Genomic DNA, 20298 nt, shown 5'->3' on the forward strand with positions numbered 1-20298 from the left:
GATGAGGATCGAGCTCGTGTAGAGCCAGGATTATTCCTCTGTTCAGGACATGCTTACAGATTTCAAGAAGGGAGATTTCGAATTAACGCTTATCCTGAGGATTCTGGATGAGAATTGAAAAGACGGGTGCGTGATAGTTCCAAAGGGTTGGAACTGAAACCGTTGTGGAAATTCGGATCAACGTTTATCTTGAAGGTGTGAACCAAGAAAGAGGCTGTGATAGTCCCAGGAGCGAGAAAGAATAGGATGCTAAAATGCTCTACGTGGTTGAACGGCATATTTCGTAGTTGTGCCTACTTGTGTAGGTCCCAGGATTGAGCCTGTGGTAGGACCCCGTTATTTTTTTCCTCTGTTTAACAGATGCTTGCCAAATATTCTTTTTTTTATTTTAAATATCGATATAAAAATATACCCTGCAAAAATATATAATTAAAATAAAAAAAATATATACACTATGCAAAAAAATTTAAAAGGCCATCTATTCTTCCATATAAAAAAAGACTAATTTTTAAAGTAGTTGCAACTTCCTTAAAAATAATCGGAATAAAATCAATAAAAAAACGACTCAAAGCTTGAAGTTTCTAGTTTTATAATCTTTAAATGAATTTCAATTCTTTCTATTCGTTACAAAATTACATTGTAAGAAAGTGACGTCCGTCGATTGAACAAATTTTTCAAAACTTTGTCCAAGAATACCGAATATAAAAAAATCCTAGCACGATTTTAAAGTTTTTGAAATGTACGAAAAAAACTTAACACTTCGGCCTTTTGTACAAGTAACTAGAATGCTCTTTGCTAGTAAGTGTTGTAGAGTTGTTGAAAATTTTAGCTTTTATTATTAACTTTCATTGATTTAAATAAAAAAACTGCAATTTTTACTTGATTTTTAAATAACAATTACGCTTTAAAAATGACTAATAATTGGAAAACGATGCATTTTAAGGTGTTAACTTTTTTCTTTAAATTTCTTTTTTAATGATTATTGTATAATCATTTTTTCACTAGTTATAAGCGTTCAAAGTCAATAGCTCGATTTTGCTTTAATAATGAATATCTCGGCAAAAAAAATCATAGAACATTCGTTAAAAAAAGAAATTAAAGCTAAAACTCTGCTCTTTAATACTCAATTAATGAAATTGTACCAGGATTATTTTTTAATTTGATATTCTTGAACAAACTTTTGAAAAATTTGTTCAACCGACGGACGTCGGTTTCTTACAATGTAATTTGGTAACGAACAAAAATGTGAAATTTATTTAAAGATTCTAAAACTAGAAACTTGAAGCTTTTTTATTGATTTTATTTCGGTGATTTTTAAGGAAATTGCAACTACTTGAAAATTGACCTTTTTTATATGGAAGAAAGTGGCCCTTTAATTTTTTCAGTAGTGTATATTATTTCGTAGTTGCATTCTCTATATTTCCCTCTTCTCTCTTTTTTATAGAATAATTTTTATTCTTAAAAGCCAAATTTTAGAAAGTTAAAAAATTTGGGAATCATCTCTCTTATTTCCAAATATTTTTTTTTTTTACTTTGAAAGAGCGTAATAAATAACTTTTTTCTTTTTCAATTTTTTATTAATTTGGGGAAAGTTGTTTACGGACCTATTAATTTATGCCTTATATATGCGGATAGTGTTTTTATTACAATATTTACGTGCATACTACAGTGTGTTCATGATAATACTGTCAAAATACAGGTGATTTATAAAGTGGTATATAGAAAGAAGTGAAATTTATTTAAAGATTCTCAAACTAGAAACTTGAAGTTTTGAAACGCTTTTTTATTGATTTTATTCCGATGATTTTTAAGTTGCAACTACTTGAAAATTGGCCTTTTTAATGTGGAAGAATAGATGGCTTTTTAAATTTTTTTGCATAGTGTATATTATAATTTATAAATATATTTTTGATTTTCTATATTGCTTGATTTTGTTGAATAAAACTGAACAAACAAAACTTTATAGGAAAATTATATTTTTGTGTTGTGTCCTTTTTCAAAACTTTGGAGAAAGGTGGAGGGAGAGTAAATTGCGAAGGCGAAGGGAGAGTGATCGAATAATGAAATACATGACATTTGTATAAAATACCGATATTTATTTTCAATCTTTTACGTTGCCGCGAGGATGCGTAAGATATGTACACAGACGTCGGATTATTTAACGTAGTACAATTCTCATCTATGCATTAAAAGAAGTAATTTACGTGCTAGCTTTAAAAATAACACATTATAAATGTCTCGTTTTCTTTTGACTTGGTAAAAGCTAAACGGTAATGATCGGATACATCAGGCAGTTGATGAATATCTCGGGCGAAGTGTGATTTGAGGTATATCAGTGGTATTCTATTGCGCGCTATTATTAAAAAAACGAACAAGGAAGAGACAAAAAAAATAGTCGGCTGGTCTTGATAGAGACCGGTGAAAAGTTGGAAATATATTACGTGACATATACACATCTAACGGATTGTGTATATATATCGTGTGGGTGTATTTACTTATAAACGTAAAATTGTGATAAATGAATCAATAATCGGAGTATAATTTCCGTTTATGCAGATGGGAGATTATATTTCCTTATTTAAGAGGCTCGATCTTAAATTTTCGACGAGATCCTCTCGTTTTTATAAAGAAAAAGAAAAGAAAACTTAATTCTGATTTACTATCGCTCTTATTTACATCGAGCTCGCTTAATTTTTTTTTCTTTCAATTTTCTTGTCATTGATCTTGATTTTCTGACTTTTATTGATTGATTCTCATTAGTTTTCCTCAAGCATTTAAAATAAAATTTATTTTAGACGATATTGTCAAATCTATTTTTTCTGTTAAAAATCAAAGAATCTTGTCTGATTGAAGTTGATGAAAAGTTAATGAAATAGAATGGACTGAATATTACAATGACTTCGTAGATCGGTTTTCTCTATCGCTTTTTTATATACATTTCGCTGCTTAAATGCTAAACACGCGCATCAACACTCGTCTCCTACATCTTTCATTCGCTCTCAAACAACCTCTGTCTCTTCTTAGGAACCTGCGACATTACGCGGTATTACATATTAACGCAATAATAAATCATCGCACGCACGGCGAGGGAATATCTTGTTTCTTAAAAAAAAAAACGCTCTTTGTGAATTACATTAATTATATATATGTACACACGCGACTACACAAGTGAATACAATCGCGTCACCCCGTCGTTTCCTTAAATATAAAAATCGAACGCAGTTAATAATTCTCAATTGGTATTTCGCAGTGATTTTGCGATACTAAACGATTTTTCTTCGATTTGAGAAAAGAAAGTTTTTTTTTCATTTTTATACATTGACGTCATTTTATCTAGATTCTCTTTTCCGTGTGTAATTGAATAATTATATATTTTTATCATTGAAAAATTTCGTTTTTATTTGGAACTCAAGTTTCGAAAAAAAAGAATATATTTGCTTATTTATCCTTTCTCAATTCAAAGATTTCACGATCTCTTATCGTCGAATCAAATTAATCGTGCTCGTCAACGACGTTAACGTCAAAATATAAAGTGCGATGAAAATATGCATCGTCAACGATCTTCGACGATGATTACAAAGAAGATGAGAAGAAAAAACGGACGAAGAAAAGAAAATGAGAGATCAGATCGCGCAGATCTCCCGTGTAATATCTTTACATTATTCGACTCCGATTACATTGTACTAAGATTTGGTCAATTAACAATTTTTTTTTCTTTACGTACTAACTAGTTTCCACTTCGTGGCACATTCGGGATTCTGTCAAATCCCTCAGTTTCGACGCAACAACATTCGTGCATAAACTCGAGCGATCCACGCAACAATCTATTGGCCTTCGTGGCTTTCTCTGCTCGCTTGAATGATCCGGATCGATTCGCGAGATCGTACAGAGATGATCAAAGTGTTCGCACAAACGTGAACCTGTCTGTTCACACGTTTCACCGATTATGGGACCGATTCGACCAGCTCGGTCACCCAGGTCAACTCGACAAGTCCTTACACTTATGCTTAATATACATTCTTTGTGCGAGATATTTGTTCTTCCAGTATATATATATATATATATATATATATATATATATATATGTGTATACTTATATATATATATATATATATATATATATATATATATAAGTATACACGTCCAAACTCCTCGCGTCGACTCGCGACATGAGAATTCACGGAGTTGCAGGACGTCGCTTTTTTGATTTGACGCGTGATTCTGTTCTCGTTCGAGACCGGTTTCTTGAGACTCTCATTAAGTACTAGCAATTCCATTATTTTCCTTTTTTTGGATATTCGACGATTGTAGGCTTTGCTGCGTCATTACGGATATTATCTAGAGTCACAGAAGGTATCACCGTTAACATAAGACAGGATGATCTATCATGTGACAATAATCTCGCATAGGACTTAAACATTCAGCTCGTCTGAGCGAGATTATCCTTTTTACAACAGCCTTGAAAGATAGAAAGTACTCTTCTAGACAATATACGCGTTTGACGTAGCAAAGAAAGCATCGATCAGATTTCGATTTCCCTTCATTGTAGTTTTGTACGGAATTCTTCCAAAACACGATCATCATCATCATCGAGTCTCGTGTCCTCTCTCGTTTCTCGACACATTATTTGACATCTTCCATTCGTTGTCACTTCGTTTCCTTTTTTCCCCTTTAAAATCGCTACACGTTATCTTATTTAATCGTACTGTCTACCTATCTATATCTACCTACACGTATATACAGCCATCTATGTAAACGGTGAACATCTCCTTGAGAGACATATATATATATATATATATATATATATATATATATATATATATATATATGTACCACGGATTATTACACATCAACGATATACTCAAAAGGAGGGAGATAGTCAGCTTTTCTCTTCTTTTTTTGGTTTTTCGTTCGATTCTTCTTTTCCCTTTTTTCTCTTTTCTTCACTCTCGTCCCTTTCGCACACATGGAGCTAGTAAAGTAGTAAAGCTGTACACGCATATAATATTTATTCACTTCTTTCACTCTCGCATTACATTACATTTCATACGCGGGGGGGAAGGGGAGGGGGTTGGCACAACCCTTCTTAGGAACCGAGCGGGATAAGCGAACGATCGCGCCTCATAATATTTTCGATAATATAAAGACTCGCGCATCGCTCATCATTTGGATAAACCTTAATCGTAGAGTGTGAAACAAAAACTTTACACAAAATTAGAAACGTAACTGCATCGCAAAAAAACGCGCGATAAAAAACTGCAAGAGACAACATTCTATTTCGCATTTGATAGAATCACAGACACGTTTCGGTTTATCAGCATCTTTCTCTCGAAAGGAACGAATACTTTTGCTTTGTCTTAAAAAAATATCTGCACGTGTATTCATTCTTGAAATATTCTATGTATTATATATTTAGGCATTTTTTTCTCGAGTCGAGAATAAATCTCTTAGAAGTAGAGATTAAAAAAAGATAAAGCGATCTTGGCGATTTTTTGACTGTCTAGCACTGACATTTCGCTCAAATAAATCACACATTCAAATTCTTGTTGTTAGAATATTATTTCATTGTGTGTGTTAAACGTCCAACACGGTCCGATATCTCTTTTCTACCGATTGTTATCTCTCACTTTTCCGTTTTTATCGTGCATTCATTTTGTACGATTCTCAATATCTCATCCTCTTTATCTCTCTCTTTCAGTTTACACATCTATATATAGATAAATTTTTTCGATATAATATATATATATATATATATATATATATATATATATATATATATATTCATTTATTCATACGCATACTATATATGTACAAAACGCTAAATGACTCTGGATATGACTAAGTGAAATTTTTTTTCTTTTTAATGCGCTCACGCGGAGGGCAAATTCCCCCGTATTTATTACGTTGTCGTATTTTTCGGTAATTTCTTATCTCGTCACCTAAACGTTAAGTTTTATATATATATATATATATATATATATATATATATATATATATATATATATATACGTATATATGTATATGTATATATAACTTAGTTAAGAATATATGTACATTCCTATTACAAAATTACAAATGCGTAAAGCGTATTGCATTGCCTTCCCCCAAACAGCACGCCTTTCTGATTTCTGTATTCTTATTTTTTTTCTTTGTTTTACGGGCGACACACGTTGGAACAGTGCACAATTTTTTCGACACAAATGGATCGCCCGGTGGTTCTCAATCCCTCAAATGTTTTTCGTATCATCTCGAGTCTACATACCTTTAATCGTTCGTCTCTTTGTTTATTTTCGTTTTCAAAACCAATGAACCAACCTTGTTCTTCGTCACAGTTAGCGATTTTAAAAAATAAACTTTTAAAGCACTATTAAAATTTGATCTCGATGATGAACGCATATGTCAATAAAAATGTATCATGATCGATACATTAGCTGGACTATTTTGACAACTATGAGAAAACCAAAATTTTTCTTTAGTCCATATTGTATGCATACGTAACTACATCTCGAAATGTGCGTAAATCCAAGAATATAAAAATTCTCTTGCATATAAGTACGTTCCGTCAATCACATATCGAAATAAACCTCGTATTTATTCAAAATGAATCCTACATGCGTCCTACCTGTTTTTGGTTTGCAATAGTAATAATAATAATAATAATAATTAATAATTCGTGTCGCAGTTTTCAATCAAACACGCGCGATCAGCGAGCGATCAGAGGTTCAACCTCGAGATTCTTCGGGAGGAGTTTTTCGCTTCGGAGGACAATCAGCATCAACTTCCTCGTCCCGTTGCTCTTCCAGAATTATCTTCTGCTTTTTTGCCGGCTGTCCGTTATCGTCGTCCTCCTCTTCGCTGGAGGAGGGCAGTCTCTCCTCCTCGGCTGTGAGACTCACCGGTGTATCGGCCCCTACGGAGTGTCCCCCTACTGCGGTTTTCAAAAATGTACGTCCCTGACGTCTGTCGGCGTGCCCGCCTTCTCGTGCTCCAGTATTTTCTCCTGACTCGTGTTGTTTTGGTCCCCCAGCGGCCTTTGGGGGGCACTTGTGACTCCGGTGCTCATCGTCTGGTGACCGCCTCCGCTACCAGGACTGTCGGTGCTCACGTGGGCGGCCTGCGAGATCATCTCCTCTATCTGCTCCAGGCAGCCTTGCAGATAATCCTGCGCAAAAGAATTTTCTGATAATGTCGGAGTAATTTTTTAAAATTATTTATCAAGAATATTTCCTCCAACTCTCAAAAGTATATATTTATAAAACTCGTTCGAACTTGACAGTCTAAAGACTGACATGTCTCGCGGACTACAGCTGTGACCCGAGGTCATGAATGAAAGTCCAGGGAGACCGGATGTCTCGAGGATATCTTCCTGCTCTCGGGGCCCGAACGCGGGGAAAGAGCGAGTGAACCGCACTCTCTTAAAAATATTGCGTTTTACGGGTCACAGACCCCATGCCGCGCCATTCATTCGCGTTTATTTGTACTAGGCCGATAGATGGAGAGAGAGAGAGAGAGAGAGAGAGAGAGAGAGAGAGAGAGAGAGAGAGAGAGAGAGAGAGAGAGAGAGAGAGAGAGAGAGGGAGGGAGGGAGAAAGCAGGAAAGAAGAACGCGAGAGAAAGAAGAAGAGACGAAATGGCGAGACACCCCGCTCATCCTCGCGACTCGTCGTGTCATCGTTCGACGCGCATACGGGGCCCGTAGACCCCGGTTGCCTTTTTTCTCCCCTTTTTTTTTCCCTTCCCTACCACTTCGGCGCGCGCGCGAACATGTGCCCGGCACCTGCTCCACCATATCTCCTTCTTCCCGCGCACTTCCCGTCGTGTTTTTTGCGAGGTCCGCGAGTCTGTCTTTCCACGGGTGGACTCGCGCGAAGGGCAAGTTCTCTTCTATCATCCTTTTTTTTCTTGCCGATTTCTCGGTGTCTCGGCACCGGAACATTGGCAACACACATCGCCAAATCGAAATCTTGCAAAGCAGCGGCGAAATCGAGATAATACAGATGGGGGGACGCGTGATCTTTTTTTTTCACACATGCTCTTTCGATACGCAGGCTACTAACCTGTTCGATAGCCGTAATGCGGGTGAGCTCGTCCAGGAGGCCGGCTAACCCGTAGCCGCTTTTCCCGGTCCAGTCCAATCCGTGTAACGCCGCCGCGACGCTCGCTGCTGCTATCATGCTAGGCGTGTACATGGAGAACTTGTATTCTGCACATAAAATAAGGATAATCATTAAAGACGTGTACATTATATTTATCATATCAAATTTATATATAAATAATATTAATTATATTTGTATGTATAATAAAAATTTTTAAAAATAATACAGTATTATCATTATCATTATTATTATTATATTAATATATTAATATTATTATTTAATTTATAAATATTATTTATAAATATAAATAATAATAATAATATAATAATAATAATGATAATGATAATGATAATACTGTATTATTTAAAAAAATTTTTATTATACATATAAATATAATTATTATTATTTATATATAAATTTATTTATATTTGTAAAAATAATACAGTATTATCATTATCATTATCATTATTATATTAATATTAATATATTAATATTATTATTTAATTTATAAATATTATTTATAATATTAATATTATAATAATAATTTACATATAAATTTTATTATTACTTTAATTCACACTCACGTTTTAGTGGTGAGACTAAAATTATCACAGAAAAGTACGAGATCAATATATTGAGAGCACGTTGTATTAATTTTAATACGCAATGTCGAAGGTCTTTTAAATTACGGGAGAAAGTGGTATTGCGTATCTCCTGTCAATTATTTATGGATTTACAATTTCAAGCTAATTGTGTTTTTTTTAAAAATGACTTTTACGAGCATTTATTTCATTTTTAAGCATACCTTCTCGTCATTTATTGCACCACACGCTGCGAGGGTTAGTAAACAAAGCTTCCGCCAAAAGAGAGAACTTCTTTTACAGATATTTCCGAATAGAAGTCGAAAATATTGAGATATTTAAAGCGGACGAGAATGGGCGGAAGTAGAGGAACATGGTGATCCATTGTCTCCGCGCGAAACGTCATTTCCACCGTTTCTTCAAAAAGATTCTAATGTTGCCACGTAAATCGGAACAATCCAGTTCTCTCGAGGGGTCCAGGATGTCGAAGTGTCGTTAAATCTGGTTTTTTTTAACGGTACCATGATTTTCAACTTATTGTTAGTTCTTAAAGTTAGAGCTGCGGGACGAGAATTCACCATTTAGGTCAGTGCTTTTTAGACTGAAATCCAGAGGCACAAAAGGATTTGCATATTTAAATTACAATTTGAATAATCAAATTAAGATTTAAAAAGCTTTAGAAAAAAATTTCAATTCTAATGATATTGTATTATTTATTTTTGAAATTTTGTTATACATTAACTTAACTCACTAAGTTGTAATTTGACTTGATAAAAATATCATAGTATTATTATTTTCATAAAGATTGCATAAATTTATCTAATAATTTTATACAAGTAATTTAATTAGTAATGTTTTTATACTGAAAGAAAAGTTTGAATAACACTGAGCTCAGCTATTTCAGCAACACTATGTGATCATCTTTATAATTATGTAAGACACATTGTTCTCTGCAAGATTTAGTAATTAATTAGCAAAACTTTATTTTGTCACTGCTCCAAAAGTAAGCTAATTGATTTTTCGTATAATAAAGTTTGGTTTTAATTTCTAAGAACTAAATAATTAAAAAATAGTTATAAATATCAAGTGGGTCGGGAATTTGTTGGAAAGGTGTTTAATTAATGTTGAGGAAAAAAATTTTATATTGACCAAATTTTACGATAATCTACACATTGGACAAACCTATTATAAAAAAAAAAAAAAAAAAAAAAAAAAACCCGTTAATAAAACGCTTTAATAAAAATGCAAACGACGTACTTGTTCGTGTTGAAGCCATCGATTGACGGTTAAATCGCTCGGAGAGAAAGCTAGTGTGTCTTGATTATTAACCGTTGAAATTAAGAGCGTGCACAGCGTGAATGTATACGTAAACCAGTTTAAGGGAGAATACAGACGGCGAGGTAGGGCGTAGATAGCCGTGGAATGTGAACATCAGACGAAATTATCGCGTGTGTGCACCAGAGTACTTGCGCGTAAACCGAAATTCAATCCCGCACGAGAGAATTTTTTTCAGCTGGCATAATCAAAGCGGCGTGCGCGATCTTACGAGCAAAATCTCCGTGCAAATTTCAAAATAATAATTATAATATTAATATGCAATCTTCGAGGAGAATATTTTCACGATTTTTCGTTGAAAAATTCGAGACGATTTGTCAACTCGTTTTTTCGCTGACTTTGTAAAAAAAAAACTCGAAATGTCATCCAAGAGTGAGACGCAGCCTAGTTTGGTTCGTGAGAAACGATTCATGTCTTCGTCCTCTGCTCTTCTCTCTCTCTCTCTCTCTCTCTCTCTCTTTCTGTCGGGATTGTCGAGACCCAACACAAGTACTAGGACCGATGACGAAGGACGAAGGGCCTTTCCGTTCTTTTTGCCGACCGACCGACCGACCGACCGACCGATGCAGATGAAAAATCGACGAGAGGACAGAGACGAGTAGGTGGAAAAGGAAGGAAAGATTCAAGCAAGTTATGCTGACGATGTGCCTGCGGCTGCGGAGACACATCTAGACATTTAAACGCAACTCGTTTTCGCGATCCTTTTTAGCCTCGCGCTATCTTAGTCTGCCTATCTCTTGTCGCGTACTTCCCTGGCTTATTTTCTCTTCGTTTTCGTGACGTGTGTGTGTGTGTATATGAGTCACGTTGAGGATCTACTTATGATAATTCTTGAAAAATAAATATCTTTTTATATAGATATGAGACTATTGCATTATCTTAGATATGTCAATGTGATAAGTGTTATTTAATTTTTTAAAAATGACTTTTGAAAAGGTTTTATTGGAAAATATTAATTTAACATTTAAATTCATCTTTGTTGAGAAGAAATAGACGGTAGATGAATTGCAAAAATTATAAAGTCGAATTGATTCTCCAATTTTATAATATTAATATTCTTTACAAGCTGTCTTTTTTTTAATTTGTGGTTTAATTAATTCGACAATACACAATACAAGCTGATTCATAAGATTGCAATCGCAAGTTATTGTGAGAGGAAAACGCGGCGAAATTCCACGATGGATTCCAAAGAAATCGAATTCGTCCATACCTAACGTGAACCGGGCATTTAAAATTTAAATGGACATTTAAAGCTTTTTTAAGGATATCGAGACAAAATGTTTTCAACATTCGTCGTGATTCGCTCAAACGTAGCTTTTAAATTTTTGGATTTTAAAATGAAAGAAAGATGAAAAAATAGACATCTTTTTGTGCAATAATTAGTATTTATTTATGACGTTTTATTAGCCTATAACAGACAATATTATTAAATCTGTTATTAACGTAGTCAAATATTGTAAAATCAGACCTGAAATATAATAGTAATTATATTTAACAAAAATAAAAAATATAAAAAGCAATAAAAAAATAATAAGAAAAGAAAAACAATGTCATCGTGTGTAAAAAAAAATTCCTAATCTCTTTCGAAATGAGCGCGAATGTGATAATGGAAAATATGCAATACTAATACATAATAAACGAATTATTCCTTTTAAAAGTGCGTTTCGAGTCACGTTGTTTGTTACTGGTGACCTCGTCTTTATGTATATGCGTGGCCTATTTAACAAAAGAAAGAAAGAGAGAGAGAGAAAAAGCAAAGAAAAGAGGTGACTCCTGCAACTGACAATTACGTGACAGTTTCCCTCGTCAGTTCCACGATGCATCATATATTCATTAATGTGTATGTTAACAATATACATAAGTCTTAGATTGTTTACCACGCACATATACACATGTGCGTGGCACGATTACGACACGTGCAACGTGTGAAGAAGTGCATTTCAAGAGGTGCTCGTTGACCCGCTTAGAAATGTTTATGGTTTATGTACACTTTTATATATTTAGGAAACCGAAAATTACTTGGATTCGAAACGAAAGAAAATAAGAGAAGTCAAAATACAAATACTTTCTTCCGTCAATAATATTTTTAGCAATAATAATGACGAATAGATAATAAAAAGAAGAATTAATCCAGTTTAATTATTATTCTTTGCAAACATGTCTAATAATAGTCTTATTAATTTTATCAGTATCGTATCTTATTAATATCTCGAGTCTTCTAGATTTTTTATTAACGAACTAATTCTTACCTCGAGCGCTGAGGGCGATAAAGGTTTGCGCGTGCCTCCGGACCATCACGGTGTCCCAAGTGCGTGGCATCGGCAATCTGTTGAGGATGTGCATCAAAAAGTCGCCGGGTGTTACCGCGGACAGTTCCCATTTTAGCTTAGAGACCACCAGCTGTTCCCACCTCTGCAACAAATCAGGAGACAGATGCTCGATTAACTTCTCGATAGACTTGTTATTCTCGTTCTACAGAAAAGATCGAAAAGACGAAAAGATGACATTCATCGGTTGCATTAGTGACAATTTAACCCTTTGAGTGACGAATTTTTCTAATTGTCAGTATTTTATAAAATTTGGTATATAAGGGTTTTTCGGATCGCTGATTACGAATCCGATTTATGAATACATTTTATGGAGATTTTCAAAATTTTACTTCCCGTCATTATTGGATCCCTATATTAAATTTTGGAAATTAAATTTTTTTCCTTTAGATTCAGATTCTGCGATTTAAAAAAACCTTCAGAGAAAAAATTTAAAAAAGAATACGACAGTTACTTTTAATTTAGAACAGAAAATATTGTTTTTTATATATATTTTTTATCAAAAAAGAGGATTTAACAAAAAACAACACGGTGGAAAATTCTAAAAAAATTCTGAAAAATACTTTAGAGTGTAGTATGTATTAAGATTATAAAAAAAATTTCCGTATTTATTGTCATAATAAATTAGTAGAAAATGCATTTTTTCGTAAAAAAAGTACTAATTTTGACTGTTTGTTTATATATGGTATTTTTGCAATTAACAATTAATGACTGTTCATATTTTTTTACACTTATTGATGTTCTAGAGACTCTGTAGAAACAAAAAATCCGGTATTTGTTGATAAAAAAGTAGTTAAAACAATAAAAAAAACTACGAAAAAAAAGGTGGGTCTCTGGGTGATCCGCTGTGACTCAAAGGGTTAACGCGGATTCTGATTAGGATAAATTTTTTTCTCATCATCGAAGAAAGGGGGTCGGTAAATTATGCATCGATATCTTAGACCAAAATTATCTCGTATAAATTATCGGTGCGTTTCGATTATTTTTTTTACATTCAAAAAGTAGAATAATTAATTTTAAATATATTAGCTGCATATTTCGTATATATTCTTTTTATCTGCCATTATATGTCATATCTGTTGTATGGTTTCCCACAGTATTGTATTTTTACAATAACACGCGTGCCATTAATAACACGATAGTGACAGCGCATCGCTCGCAAGATACTTTGTAAGATGTAGCTTTATATTGAACAAAAAAACCATTAGATCCTTTTACGTCCATTGAAAAGAGGAAGAGAATAATTCCTTTCATCGTAGATTAATGGAAAACGCGCGAGTCAACTGCTTCCCTTTAAAAACGCGGAAATAATTGCGTTTTTAATTACGCAGGTGCGACAGACAACGAATCACGCGCGGCGGCAGCGCCGTCAAAAATCACGCAGCCTTCATCTCTCTTCGTTTCAAGTGTTAAACACGAGATAGAGAGAGTGAGTGAGCCAGAGGAAAAAGGACAGAGACAGATTTGCCCTTTCTCCGCTGAGATTACTACGTCCGTTCTCTCTAGAGTACGTCGTAGTAATACCCCCGTTCTCTTTCGACCGTGAAATTACACGGCGGGAGTTACGCGCGACGAGTACTACGTGTCCTTCGTCTTGATTAAAAGTCCATTGAATTCGGCGAGGCTTCCCATCGCTCAGCTGTGACGAAACCGGGCAACGTGGTTCCGTTTCAAGCGTGAAAGCGTGTTTCACACAATCTTAGAGAATTAATACACGTCATATATATATATATATATATATACAAGATCCATATTTTATATACAGAAAAATACTTAATGTTTAATTATTATTCTCTATGTAATTAATTAATGAATATATATATATATATATATATATATATATATATATATACATATTAATAAATGATATATATTTATATATATATATATATTTTGAGATCCATAATATCTTATATAGAGAATAATAATTAATGTTAGCTGTATACATACATCATATAATTATTAATTTTTGTAGAATTATGTAAAAAAGTCTTTATTTAACATTATTTATTTTTAATATATTAGATTTCTGACGTTGCATTTATTTCTAAATTTTTAAAAAATATTTTGTCGTTATATTTTGTATTATCATATTTTCACATATCGTTTTATTTTATTGTTACATTTTTGTTATATATCATCTACGTTACAGAATTAGTCATTTAGTTTTATGATGGATTTTATTATGAAACTACTATAACTTTTACTGCAAACGGAAACTGTTAAATGTCCAAGATATGATTTTAAAAAGCACCCATGTTAATAATATTAGTCATGGTTCGAAACCATACAAAATGAATATTTCATATGGTTTTCGTTTAAACCTATTTTAAACGATCTGTAATTTACGACCTAATTCAGGATAGAATTCTAAATATAAATATTTTATATATGCCTTTTCTCTGATGTATCTATGTATTTTGATATGTATCTCGTATTATACATGTGTATTTCCTCAAATTTTTCCACACAAAATTACATTAAAAATTATAAATTATTTTAAAATAAGCTTTAAAGTAATAATTATAAAATTAAAACCACAAAATGACTAATCTCTTTCTCTCTCTTGCATAACAAATTAAAATATAATTCTCAAATAAAAATCAGACAATTTATAGTCACGTAAATTATATAACATGTAAAAATTGAATAAATATAATATTCGTACCGAAAAAAAACCTATGTTCGCAATTCGCGAGGAGAATGGAAAGGAGGCGACTTATTAGTCGTCGTAGTCATCGCATACGAGCCAAATTAAAGTCCTCGCCAAATGGAAGAGGATATGCGCTCGAAGGAAGATGAACCAAGGGAGTCTGTCCCTCCTCTTCTCCGACTTATTCTCATCCTTGAAGGGGTTCCGCGCTCGAGTGCGTACGTGCGTGCGTACGCTCGCCATTCCTTCTAACAAGTCTCTCTCTCTCTCTCTCTCTCTTTCGTCTTTAAACATCTCTCGTACGTCGGACATCGGGAAACCGGTGAATGAAACAAAGGCTCGTACACACCGGAGAGTAGAAGACAGAGACAATGTGGAATAACAGCGGTAGTTTATAATACACTATATTCTGCTAAGCAGAACGGATCATTGTAATGTGTCCTACTTTCATTTCACACTCTTGTAATTTTGCCCTTTTTGATGACGTCAATTGGTTTATTTTAACTACTATTGTCTATTATGTAGATAAATTCGTTTGGTACCGTTATTTTCTTGTAACATTATCTCTTTATACTCTTTTATATATCTTATTATATTCTTCTGCTTTGAGATCAGATATATATTTATATTAATTTATTCAATTTATATTATTTAATATTATTTTTATATTATTTTTATTTTTATTATTATTTATTTAATTCTTGCCTTACGGCTTGGATGACTTCCGGTTACATAAATTGGATGAACTTAAATTACATTAAATAAGATTAACTTAAATTAAATTAAATCACATTACATTACATTAGATCAGAGTTAAAAATTAAAAATTATTAAAAATTAAAAATTAAAAATTTAATTTAAAAATTTTAAATTTTTGAAAATTTTTGAAATTAAAATCAAAATCAAAATCAGAATCCAAATTAAAATTAAAAGTAAAATTACAACTATAACTAACACTAAAACTAAAACTAAAACAAAATTATTTTTATATATTATATAATTATGCTATTATATTATTTATATGATGTACATCAATTCAATTGAAATAATTCTATCAATCTATATAATTTGTCTAGAAAAAAAATATGATTGTCATATATTCATTATAAAATTATCATCACTATTAAATTTGAAAAAAAACTGTATACTTATAAAATCGATAATTTATGAGACATGAATTGATGTAAATATTTATAGTACGAGAAATATGTTATGACTGCGTTTGATCTGTCTGGCAGGTAAAATGTTCCAAGCAATGTCATCGAGCTCGTGCAGAGTGCAGAATGTCTATGATGCGTTCACGGCGCGTGTACGCACGCTACGATATGCGCGTACGTAACGTAATGACACGTAATGACAACGAGGGGAACGACGATCTACCTCAGGGATAGTTGTTGAATCGACGATCGGAGCGATGATAAGCGTGCCTCGCGTCGCATCGTCGTCGCTTTAATGATAAAGAGAGTCCATTCACCGTCGTCGTGTTTCACCCTCTGTGATACATCACTCACCTAATTTCTACATTACATTAAAGTGCATTACGTTGCATTACGTTACATTACGTTACATTACGTTACATTACATTATATTATATTATGCACATTAAGTGTCACGGATAATACGATTTGCAACATAATATATTTATTCTATTAATTATTACAAACAGCTCTTTCTCTCTCTCTTTCTTTGTTCGTTTAAAATTTATGAATCGTCAAATTAATATTTGTATTTTAAAAACATTAAAATCTTTGCACGTGGAAGTATATTTTGCTATAAAATACACAAAGAGGAAATAAATGTAAAATTTGCATACCAAACTTCTAATTTTGCACATATTTTTAATATCGACTTTAAAAATGATTACCTAGATTTCTTACATTCATGCATCATTTATTATTTGTTTTAGTACATTACATGTTGCTTTCGAATAAATTGAGAGAACTGAATAATGCATCGGAAGATTAATTTTATTAAAGCGCGTGCACATATGCTTGGAAACGTATATATGAGCGCGGATAAGATTTACGCGGAACACGCAAGCATGCGTAGTGAAACACACGCAATTTAATCGCGTGTACGCGATAAAGGTTGATTCATATTATGTGACGTGCACCGGCAACGACGCGGTAGAATATTATGCAGCAAAGAATAATGAAGCAGTGGGCCATTTATTACGCGTTCGAGATATGAACGACAGTCGGAATAAAACAAAGCTAATAAGGGCCAGAAGAGCCTTGCAACTGATAATACTCGAGGGGTTGCAAATTGAGCAATAAATTTATTAGTATCTCGTTCGAGTCTACAAGTTTTATTAAAAGAAAATCAATTTTCAATATTAATTTTCTGTTTTGAATATTCTAGCTACTCATGATAAAAATCTTGTTTACACACACACAAAAAAAGATTTAATATGCAATTTCGGCAATTTTTAAAAATAAATTTATTGTTTTTTAAAATGATAAATCTTTTTTTAAATATAAATTAGATTAAATATAAATTTTTAATAATAAAAATTCGCTTAATTATACAATATTTCCAAATTATTTTTGGTACATTAATTATATTTATATAATTTTTTTAATAGAAAGAATTTATTATATAATGTTATATGATAAAAAAATATAAATATATTAATAATGCAATTCCGTATACAGGTAATGTGATTATATTTTACTTAAGTTGCACCTGAAGGATAAAAATTTCCACGCTATTTACGTTTGCATTTCCGGTCTACAATTTATAATCGCTCTCGATTTCGCCGCAACTGGTATATCAGCAGCTAGGTCAATAACTATCGAACGATCAATGAGGGGAGAGCATGGGGTGTTATTTATCCGTGTCATTCATGCGCGCGCGAGCAATCGCGTTCGCACGGTTTGAATCGCGCACCTTGAATCGCGTTCCGTTTTCCCGAGCGTGAGAAAGATAATTCCGATGAACGCCATGTGACTCTTTTTTTTTTCAATGTTAGGTACGCCGAATATCGTGACGTGGAGAAAAAAGATGGTATGTCGCGATAATGGCTAACGCGAACGAAAACGCGTAAGTAATTATGATCATTAATCGTAATTACCGCGCGGATGATGTGTCATCTTTTCTTTTTTTTTTCGTTCAGTTAGAACGTCCAGATGCCAGTTTTGGCTTTGGGTGGTGGGTGGTGGGTGGTGAAATCGCCGCGACAGGTGGTCGGCGGATATCCCGAAGAGAGAGAGAGAGGAAAGGGCTGAAGAGGGAGAAGTGAGGGAAAATTCATCATTTTGTAGTCCTTCGTTAAGACAGAAGGGACGCTTCCCTTTAACCTTTATGTGTGAGATTAAATAAATAGCTGCATTAATATGTAAATTTACACATATTTGAATTATAATTTCCTTTAATTTACTTAAATATAATTTAATAAACTAATAATTCTAATTTAAAATACATAATTAAAATAATAATTCTAAATTATTCTAAAATAATAGTTTAAAAATTTAATTTTAGTTCATCAAAAATATATATGCTATGCAAGCGGCGAGAACAATGGAGCTCCTTCAAACAAAAACTCTCTCAAACAGGAGTAGGAAAAGATCCAAAAGGTGAGGCGATTGTGTCGGCGCCGCGCTACCTGGTCGATTCTGAGAAGGTAGGGCCTTCGATTTATCTGATTCGCAATAAGGGATCGATACAAGGCAAAACGCAATAGGGAATAATTATGTATTATATTTCAACATGAGTCAAAGAATTATATAATGCGAATTTTAACATCAAAATTAAATAATTAAATAACTGTGTGTCCGCGTCATTTCTTTGCTTTATTAATAATTTAAAAGAGTAAAATTACAATTTATTTCATTCTGGAATTCTTTAAATAATATTACAATCTTTATGATGCATTCTAGGTTAAATAATAAATTTAATAAGTTTAAATAATAAATTAAAAATTTTTAATTTTTATATGTATCGTATAAATGAATGATTCAATATAATTTTGCATTTTTGAGGCACTTGGGTATTTTAAATGTTTTTTTTTAGAAAATTAAAAATTACCAATATGACAAAAGAGAGATAAATATGACATTACATTACGCGCTTGAAGTTTTTTTCGGAGGAGGGGGAGGGAGGGGGGAATGCAATTATGCGATTCCGAAATCTATTACTATCTTCGAGAAATTCTATTAGCGCGGAATCTCACAGGTGTCTATATTGAAGGAGAAGCGAGATAGAGGAGAAATCAAAAGGAAAGAAGAAGACGGCGCAGGATCGAAGGGCGGCGCCTGTGTGAGAGCAAGGTGTTTACCATTCTGGCCAAAAATAAAGTACAAAGACCAGGACTCTCCCTCTCGGCCCGGCATAACTGGCAACAAAAACCAGAATCACCGTCCATGCATTCCTCGTCCGCCATTGGCGTGGCTCGGCTTAGTTACGATTAGACAAAAAGCAAGTGATATATTTCTATCTGCAACGAGTTTACTACGAGTTGAAAAAAAATAATAAATAAGTAAATATATTAGATAAAGAGACTGTCTTTTGTTCGGTAGAAATAATCAAATATATGTAACAAAAAAAAGAATAAATATGATATAGTTTGACAGACAGAAAAGATTAAATATATGCAAGAAGAAAAAAGAATATAAAGTATATGTGAGATTAATTATGTCAGAAAAAATCAACGCTAACTCTAGTAAAATAATAATGTTTATTGTGTAAACGAATGTATACAATAAATGTAGTAGCTATTAATTTATATAAAATAAATAAGAAAAAAATAAATCTTAGAATCGCACATATATTTTAAAATAACCCATGTGTATAAAATTATTTTATAATTCTATTTTATAGCAAACTCAAATGTTTTATATATAATTTATCCTCTTACATAGGATACAATTTTAACGCCATTTGTTTGAGTAGCCTTTAATCTAATCATGCGTCTGGCAGTTAATCGCAAATCAGTGGTTGTCGCCGACACACAAAGCTAATTATGGTGAACGCCGATAGTCGAAATTTCAACGTCTGTTTCCGTCGCGAAAGAGGAGGAAGGAAGGAGGTCCTCCACTACGACGGGGCTCCCTCGAAGGACCCCGGGGAGATTCGATTTAATTGACGTCGGCTACGCCAATGAAAGCCGGGCTCTTCTCGAGGTTACTTCTAGGAACCGCCTTTTGCGGGACACATCTGCTCCGGTTACCGGAGCGTACCCCGGGTCCTTTTTCGCACATAAGAAACCTCCTCTCTTCCTTTTCTTCGACCGGGACCGGGACCGGAACACTGCTCTATGACCGGTTTTCATCCTCTTTTATTTTCTCCTGCGACCGGCAGGATTTTAA

General features: G+C 33.2%; 1 protein-coding gene across 1 annotated transcript in view; it reads right to left on the reverse strand.

Moving 5' to 3' along the window:
• Positions 1-4106: 4106 nt before the first annotated feature.
• Cycd (cyclin D) overlaps positions 4107-20298 on the reverse strand; it is a 42525-nt gene continuing 26333 nt past the window's right edge. The window contains exons 3-5 of the mRNA XM_072889631.1: positions 12262-12424; positions 8058-8203; positions 4107-7162 (exon numbers count right to left, since the gene is read on the reverse strand). Coding sequence (XP_072745732.1) covers positions 6938-7162; positions 8058-8203; positions 12262-12424 — 534 coding nt within the window. The 3' untranslated portion in view covers positions 4107-6937. The remainder of the gene's footprint in view (positions 7163-8057; positions 8204-12261; positions 12425-20298) is intronic.

The sequence above is a fragment of the Anoplolepis gracilipes genome, chromosome 4, assembly GCF_047496725.1.
Source record: "Anoplolepis gracilipes chromosome 4, ASM4749672v1, whole genome shotgun sequence".
NCBI classification, from domain to species: Eukaryota; Metazoa; Arthropoda; class Insecta; order Hymenoptera; family Formicidae; genus Anoplolepis; species Anoplolepis gracilipes.